The 8,729-nt window shown below is 46.6% G+C and overlaps 1 protein-coding gene across 3 annotated transcripts; it reads left to right on the forward strand.

The window, feature by feature from the left end:
- The first annotated feature begins 909 nt into the window (after positions 1-909).
- Positions 910-8,372, forward strand: LOC109750488 (protein MEI2-like 3). 3 transcript variants are annotated; one of them, XM_073502416.1, is made up of 15 exons: positions 910-1,102; positions 2,754-2,920; positions 3,068-3,113; positions 3,850-4,101; positions 4,192-4,595; positions 4,689-4,844; positions 4,986-5,102; positions 5,178-5,329; positions 5,415-5,494; positions 5,592-5,981; positions 6,351-6,948; positions 7,036-7,120; positions 7,203-7,271; positions 7,475-7,654; positions 7,876-8,372. In XM_073502416.1, the coding sequence occupies exons 2-15, from the start codon at positions 2,810-2,812 to the stop codon at positions 8,041-8,043; spliced, it is 2,808 nt and encodes a 935-aa protein (XP_073358517.1). In that variant the 5' UTR covers positions 910-1,102; positions 2,754-2,809; the 3' UTR covers positions 8,044-8,372. The 3 variants fall into 3 exon arrangements, with proteins under 3 accessions (XP_073358517.1, XP_073358521.1, XP_045086505.1); XM_073502420.1 differs by having other exon boundaries at positions 923-1,102; positions 2,750-2,920; XM_045230570.2 differs by lacking the exon at positions 910-1,102 and adding an exon at positions 1,456-1,635.
- Positions 8,373-8,729: the final 357 nt, after the last annotated feature.

Consider the following 8,729-nt stretch of genomic DNA (forward strand, 5'->3'; position numbering starts at 1 on the left):
GCTCGGAACCGGCGTCGAACCGAAAGGATAAGGAGGGGGTGCGGGATCGACACGGTTTAGGGGGTGGGACACACATGGCGTGCACGTATTCGGCCTGCCTGATACGGCGTTACTCCGTGCAAGCTAAAACCGACAAATCGCGAAATAACGAGGCATTTGTCATCTATAGCTTCCATATGAGTGAATCAGCGTATGGGTGGCGTGCTCGTGTCCAGTGTTCAGATCGATCCTTGGAGATAACGAGTTCTCTTGTCCATTCCCTTCTCCCCTCTTGCGTCTTCTTTGGATTTTCTTTTGTCCCGTTCCAGGCCGCTGATGGTAGGCGTCGACAACAGAAGACCCACCCTTGCACTATCACGGCTGGTTTTGACCACCAAAGCACTTTTCAATTGTCGTTTCGTGCTCGGAACCGGCGTCGAGCCAAAAGGATAAGGGGTTAGGGGTGCGGGATCGACACGGTTTAGGGGGCGGGACACACATGGCGTGCACGTATTCAGCCCGCCCGATACGGCGTTACTCCGCGCAAGCTGACCGACAGAGCGCAAAATAACAAGGCATTTGCCATCTACGTTGATCCATATGCACTTAAGTTTTAGCTCCGTGTTCACGAAGCATTGGTCACAAGATCATCCTAATTAGAAAAACTCCCTTTAAAAAAATATATATGTGAAGCAGAATATTTTTGCCAAGTCATTTCCCAATTATTGTTTGCCCCCTCCAGATGGACATAAATATCAGCTGGTACCCACAACAAGTACCAAGGATATATCCACAGTGAGCAGTTTGTTTAATTGCTATATAATAAAATACGTAGTAAAGAAATGGGTTTGTTGGAGCGAAACTGAAACTGCTACGCGCACACGCAGCCGCCCGCCGGTCCGTCCCAAAGTTGCGGCCTTTTGTATGTTTGCGTGCCCTTTTCGGGGGAGCGGAGCGCGCAATCAATCCATCCCTCCAATAAAGACACCCGAGGAACAGAACAGAAAGCAGAAGAGAGAGACAGTGCGGAGAGAGAAAGAGAGCGTCTTCCCCGACTCCGGCGGCGAGCCCATTCCCCGGCGGGCGGCGCATGGCGGGGAGCGAGGCCGGATCGGTGGCGTAGGTGAGCGCCGCACTCCTCCCCCGCCCCCGATTCGCGCGTGATCCCTGCTGCCTTTAAGCCCGGATTATTACTGATTAAGATAAGCAGCAGTTTGTTTCTTGCTTGCTTGCGTGGGGCGGCGGGTTGCTTGCAGTGCGGGTGAAGGGGGAAGATGGTGTGCGGGATGTGGATTTGTTTGCCTGTCTGTTTTGTGTGTGGAGTTTTGGAATCTCGCGTAGGCGGAAGCAGCGGCGCTGGCTTTGCCTTGCTGCGCAGCTTATGCTTCTCCCCCTCCCCCTCTTCTTCCTCCTCCATACGCTGCCTGGCTGGGAAGGTTGCCTTCCGCCGGGGGAGAAGCAACCGGCACGGCTGCTCTGCTCCGCTCTGCTCTGCTTATCCCACCCCCTCTGCCGCTTACTTCCCATCTCCCCTATTTCAAGCCAGCATCCCCTAGTACTACTACAAATCAAGCTGCTCCTGCTCCCGCATTAGTACTCCAACAATCCCATCAATCCTGCTCTACTTCCAGCTTCCGCTGCTTCTTGTTCTTGGTGGTGAGTCGCTGCCTGCACTCGATCGATTTCTTTCTACCCCAATCTGTCGCTTTCGATTCGATTTCCCCCCTCCCAAATGCGGCCCCTCTTCCAATTTCACTCTTGAGCGAGCAAAGGGGTTTCGATTTGTTCGTCTTCTTGGCCGCACTTTCTTTTCTTCTTCGTCTTCTCCCCCCTAACCTAACCACTTCGATCTGCGGTTCCTGCCAATATTTTACCCTCCGGCTCTGACCATGGGCATAGATATGGGCTATTCTGTTCTACAATTTGGGGATCTTTTTGTCCGATTGATTTACAGTGCTACTACTCATGGACTCGCGCAACACCGCTTAGTTAATAAATTACTCTTGCTGCTGTTGTTGTACTGCTGGTAGGATAATAAAATAGGTTTAGTTCGAACAAGAAGATGGATGGATGGATTGATTAGGGAGACAAATAAAAACAAATGTCGTGCTTATCTTGTTTCTACCCCCTGAAAGCCCTAGAAAGTACCCAACTTTTCTATTTTTTAGTAGTATTATTATTATTGTTCCGCAAGGAACAGCTTTAGATTTTTCCGGCCACCGCCTCCCCTGCTGACCTTTTTGGTCGTCTTCTCCTTCTCCTTCCCCACCGCACCATTCCATTCCCACCTTTTTCTCCCTGGATTCCGTCCAGAAACGGTAGTAGGTTTCCATTTCTTGATGAGGGGGGCGGTTCCACCCGTCTCTTCCCCTTTTGCCTCGACACCCTTTCCATCCGTGAGATTAGAATCTTCCGTCTGTTTTTCCGTTGCAAAAATTCTAGGTCACACGGTTTCTAAAATTAGCACCCTAAAATCAGGAGCATTTTCACCTTAAATTAGGATGATGATGATGAGCCCAGACTAATAAAACTCGGTTTCTTGAATTTTGATTTAATCTGTGTCTTCTCTTTTTGTTAGTGGTGCATTGCGTTTGCCCATCTCATCAAATTTAGCCGGCATGCATGCGTGTGTGCGGTTGCTGGGGCAGTAGGGCTTTCTGTTTCGGGGCGGCGACGTCCCGGAACAGCAAGGCAGTTGCTTCTATCTGCACAGCATTCTCTGCTTGTATCTTTCTTTCGCCTTGTTGTCCACTAATTGATTCTTGGCCAGGCAGGCAGTTGAGGGGCTGAGGAGGTGAAGAGACAAGGAAAGAAGAAAGAAGGTGATACCATGGTGATAGCTTCCGGAGTGATTGACAGGGGACACCTGTCCTCGTTCGGCGGCCCACCGCCAGACTCGACCTCGTCGTCGTTCTTCTCCGAAGATCTTGTCCCCACAGAGGTCGGCAAGAAAGTAGGAAGATAAAAAGAGATAGAGATAGAGCCTGTGCTTGGTTTCTGCTGGCAAATAATGCGGAATAGCAGTAGCGGTTGCGCCCCACATGATTCGTTTTCTTACAAATATATTATATGCTTTGATATAATGCAGAGGCAGGTTGGGTTCTGGAAATCGGAGTCAATGGTGGATCAGAGAGGTGCGTATCATGCTTCTATTTCAAAATTCTGTGATCATTGTTTTGTGGCTGTTGCTTCTTGCATGGTTGGAGGTGTTCAGTTGGGTGTCCTCTTCTCAATTCATGCCGTGGCCTAAATAATATGTCCTGGTTCTCCTTCGTGCTTGCTCGGTGTTGGTAGTTGGTACAGTGCTGGAATTATTGATGCTCCAATAAAATTCCACTGAAAGTAGACAAGGATGCATACCTAACTTGCCTGCCTTATCCAGCTCGTACCTTGGGGGGCAGTTTGAAACTTGTGTTTCATGTTTTTCGGGGAGATTTTCTGGCTGGCATTTATTCCGGTCATCTCCGGCCAGTTCTTTGTAGCTGATCTAACCAACTGGCTGAAACCAGAAATTAGGCTGTTGCATCAGTTTGGTTCAGTTTTTCTCCTTGCCGAGGAAATCCCACCTGGATTAGTTATATGTTACCTAATAATATAGGCGTCTGATTTTAGTAGCATTTCGGTTTGGTAGGTGAAGATATCAGTGGTGCGATTCGGCGGGGAATGAGTGGGGATGTTTTCTTACAGTGGGAATGGTTATGGAATGTTGGCTGAAGACAGTTTGGTAGGAATTAGTTGGGAGGTTAACTAAACACGGTTAGCAATTAAATGCCATGATCAACTCGTCATTTAACACATGCTTTCCAAGCTTTGCAGTATGGTGATAGATTGGATGGCCCTTCAGGAACTGACAGTTTCCATTAATGGCAGGGAGCAAGCCAGCTTTTGCTTCTCCACTTGAGAAGATCCATCCGACGGGGGCGAATCCTGAAGGCAGTCTGGAACAGACAGGAGGCCAAGTCTTCAAGGGCCTGGATGCCCTTCGCCTCAGCAAAGCGATGGGGCAAGGAAATGCTTCAAGTTCGCCGTCGGTATCCTGGGGCGATATGCTCACGACCCCTGGATCTAGATTTGGCTTGTCTGCTAGAGATGCGGCTATTGCTGGAACAGCTAGTGGCAACTGTGAGTTTCTTTGCTCTCAGCTATTACTTCTTTGTGCAGCGTTTCTTCTTCTTCTTTGCCTTGATGATCATTTGCCTTGCGTTTTTGCAGCGAGAATAATGGCCATTGGTGTTTGTGGCCAGTCTGCTGATACACTTAGCTTCATCTGTGAGGGAGATGAAGCCCTAGGGTCCATGGAGGAAGTTGAAGCTCAAACTATTGGAGATCTTCTACCAACCGATGATGATTTGATATCGGGCGTTATCGATGGCTTTGAACTCTCTGGCCTGTCTATCAACCAGGATGACGCCGATGAAGATATATTTGGCACTGGAGGAGGGATGGAGCTTGAGAATGATGATTCCATTTCCATTAAAGGCGCAAGAAATCTGGAAGGATCCTCAAAGTGCCATTTTCCTGGGGAGCACCACATCAACAAATGCCCTTCCAGAACTCTTTTTGTCACAAACATCAACACCAACATTCTTGATTCTGATCTAAGAGTTCTATTTCAGGTTTTCAACTCTTTTTCCTTCTTATACTTCTTGGAAGTTCGTTTATTTTGTTGAACGCTGCCCTTTTAAACTCATATTATATCTTCACTACAGCAATATGGGGACGTACATAAGCTTTACACCTGCAAGGAACATGGGTATGTAACAGTGTCTTACTATGACATACGAGCTGCCCAAAACGCAATGAGAGCACTCCATGGCAAGCCTCTGGGGCTGGTGAAGCTTGATGTGCAATTTTGCATTCCTAAGGTAAACATACTATCAGTTACTTTCTAGTAGACATATCACGTGTTCTCTAATATCAATTTCCGCCTTTGATGTTATGTGCGGGTTATGATCTGGACGTCTATACAAATGTTTTGATGCTGTTTTGATCTGCTACTTCTGTAGGGAACTGCTTCAGATAAGGATATCAGCAAGGGAGTTTTGGTGGTGTCTAACATCGAACCTTCTGTTTCCAATGATGATCTTCTCCAAGCACTTACTGTTTATGGTGATGTGAAGGAGGTAATGGTACTTCCAAACTTTGCTTTGTAAAAATTAGGAGCCCCAGCCTGTAATGACCCTTTTTGTTGGTTATAGATTTGCAGGGCTTCTACAAGCTGCAATAAGAAACTCGTAGAGTTCTACGATGTCAGAGCAGCAGAAGCAGCACTATATGACCTTAATAAGGGTGCTATCTCAGGCCCAAAAATCAAGGCTGAAGTTAGCAATCCTGGAGGGACAATTTTTGGGTAATTTGTGCTGTGTACTGCTGCCTTTATTCGTACGGGATTGGTGTAGTGCGGGGATCTAATATACTGTCTCTGTTCCTACCAGCTTGAGACAACAGTATCCGAGAGAGTGGAAGCTTGATGGTTCCCCTCGCCAGCCTAGAAACTCTCCACCTGGGACCATTGGTACGATACATGACTAAACGTATTTGTCGTATTCATCAGATTCTACATTTCATTTTGTCTAAACATTTTGCAACATTACCTTGGACATGTCAAACAGGAGGCCCTAGAAGTCATGAGAGCAGCACCCTGCATAATTTATTTTCTCCGGTTAGTCCGCAATTGGATAGATCAACCCATGGCATCGCTTCAAGTGGCCCTCAGAAGCTGTCGTCGCCTATCAGAATTGAACCTACACGCCAGTACAATAATCAAGCTGCTATTAGTGAACTTGGCGGATCGCTTGGTCAAGGCAACTTTGGGCATGGAATGCAGATGTTCCACCCACACTCACTGCCGGAGTCTCAAAATGGTATTTGTAACATCTCCAAGTCCATGACATCAAGTGGCAGGAGTGCTGGCTTCAGAGTGGATGGAGTGGATTACAGTCATCTCCAGAAAGTGGGTTCTGGTAGCCTTCATGGTCATTCCTTTGATCAAAATAATGAAGGTAAAACTCCTCGGCTTGCACTGCTTTTCATTGTCTCCTGTAAACCTTTGTTTTTACCTGTTCAGCATGGATTTGTAAAGTCGCTGCTTTCTATAGTTTTGTTACTAGTGTTGTAACAAATAATAACTTGATCTATTCCATAGGCTTCTAGATCAATATATGTGCATGTACAGAAAGAAATAAATAGGAGAGTCCTACAATACAACTATCTCTGACAACTAGGACAATTTCAGTTAACACATCAGTACTGTTGGAATGCTCAGTACCATGATAGAAATATGTTGAAGCATGTAGCAAATGTTATATACTTCATGGAGATTGTTCATTTCTATTTGAAACTAAATAAACATAAAACATTTCCTTTTGCAGCATTTGGGCCTGCTGGAGTTGGAAGTTTTCCCCTCAATGGACACCACTACAGTTGGAATAACTCAAATGCTTTTCCTCAAAGTCCCTCCTCTCCAATGCTGTGGTCGAATGTGCAGCACCCAGGGCACATGCATGGTTATCCTGGTGTTGTGCCACCTCACACACTGAATAATGGTGCTTATCCTATGGATCAGCACCACATGGGTTCAGCTCCAAACAATGGAGGCAGTTTCAGAAACGCGCGCTCTGTTCATCCAGGGTCTCTTGGGAGTGTAGGGTTTCCTGGTAGCCCTCAGATGTATCCATCAGATGTCCCTGTCTTCGCACCTGCCAGGGGAAGTTACAGGGAGACCATGTTCTCCCCAGTTGGCGCTGGATTCCCATCGCTGCAACAAATGTGCAATGCAATGAACAGAAGGAACCCTATGGTCCAGGTTTCCGCTTCCTATGATGCTACAAATGAGCGGATGAGGAACCGCAGACATGATGGAAACGCTGTCCAGCCAGAAAATAAAAGGCTATTTGAGCTTGACATTGAACGCATAGCAAAGCGTGAAGACCCACGCACCACGCTGATGATCAAAAACATTCCTAACAAGTACGATTGCACTGCTTTCGGGCTTCTTCTTTCACATTAATGAGGTGCCCTTTTTCTGTGGACTCACACTTGATGTGCTCTCAACAGGTACAACTGTAAACTGCTTCTGGGCGTCATTGATGAGAATCACCGTGGAACCTATGATTTCGTCTACCTTCCGATTGACTTCAAGGTAAGTTCTTTCTCCTAGTGTGAAGGTTGGAACTTGCGGCAGAATTTCTAGGCACTGACGCTGCAATCTATGCTTTCCTCAGAACAAATGCAACGTGGGCTATGCTTTCATCAACATGACCGATCCGCAGCACATAATTCCCTTTTACAAGGTATATATGTACACCCTGACCTTACTAGCTGATAGCAACTTGTAAGAGCTATATCCTGTTCACCAATTCAGTATACATTTGAAGAGAAAAACTTGACATCTTTGTAGATTTTAACAAGATTCTTCACATATTACATTGTGTTTTGCTTGGTATGCATTTGTTAATTTCGCTTGGCAACTAACTGGAGGCACAATTTTCTGCAGACATTTAATGGCAAGAGATGGGAAAAATTCAACAGCGAGAAGGTGGCAACACTCGCGTATGCTAGAATCCAGGGCAGGAATGAATTGGTTTCTCATTTTCGGAATTCTAGCCTGATGAATGAAGACAAATGGTGCCGCCCTATACTCTTCCACAAGGATGGTCCGAACGCAGGGGAGCAGGTATGAGTTCATTTCTGTAGAACAGTTCAGTTTAGATAGTAGACACCATACTGGTTTTCTTGTCGCGAATGCATTGCCCAATTTCATAGATCTGTTTATGTGTGCGATCACAGTAGTCAGTTAAACACTTGTACATGTTCTAACAATATCTTCTGATGATGCAAAGTGGTTGACCTGGAGGTTTATTCATGTTTCTATTTTTTTTGTTTTGTTTTGGCCAGGAACCTTTCCCTGTGGGGAACAACATCCGGCCTAGGTCCGGGAGGAACAGGCCGCTCCACAGCGCGGACACCAGAGGAGACGCGAGCCTGTCGACCTCGCCTAACCAGGAGAACTCCAGCCGCAGGGCTAACGCGGCCGAGGGCGATGACTCGATCTTCGCTCACTAACTGGAGGACGGAGAAGAAGCTGCAATAAACTATCCCCGGTTTTGCTATTTATTTTTCTCCCCGGCAAGGCTGGGGCATGTAGCGAGTTCGAACGGTCTGCTGGCGATTCGCCGTAAGTAAGCTGCGCAAGGGCGCCCTCGTGCTTGCCCCGCCGACGAACTAGAGTTCGGACGGGTGCGAGGAGGGACGGCGAAGTGCGCAAGAGGTGATGTGCGTTTTGGGTGTGTGTTCTGAGGGTTGGAAGCTTGTACAGTTGAGTTGGAGGGGTGTTGAATGCTGATCTGACCTGGATGTTTTTAATTTAAACTTGGTTAATTTTGCTCGGATTATCTTCTGATCTTGCTATTTTTGCTTTGTGTGAGTGCCATGATTGGGTGTCTAAATGCTTCTACTGATCATGGCAATGTGATGGCGTAACATGAACACTGATGCAACCCCTATAGCTACCCCAAAACGTTTGAAGTTCTATATTTGTACCAATTCAAACATCTCCAAGTGAAGATGCTTGAGTTAAGACAAACCAAGAACTTCAAATATTTGCCGGTGTGTCTTTGTATGGTTAAGTATGTTGGTTGTGTGCATCCTAACTATGATGAAGTTGGGTGTGGGCTCATCGTGTGTATTCTCTAGAGCCAATAAAATATATAGAAAACAAATTTGCAGTGGGGTTTTACCCTAGTATTTCC

Source organism: Aegilops tauschii, chromosome 1 (genome assembly GCF_002575655.3).
Source record: "Aegilops tauschii subsp. strangulata cultivar AL8/78 chromosome 1, Aet v6.0, whole genome shotgun sequence".
Classification (NCBI taxonomy): Eukaryota; Viridiplantae; Streptophyta; class Magnoliopsida; order Poales; family Poaceae; genus Aegilops; species Aegilops tauschii.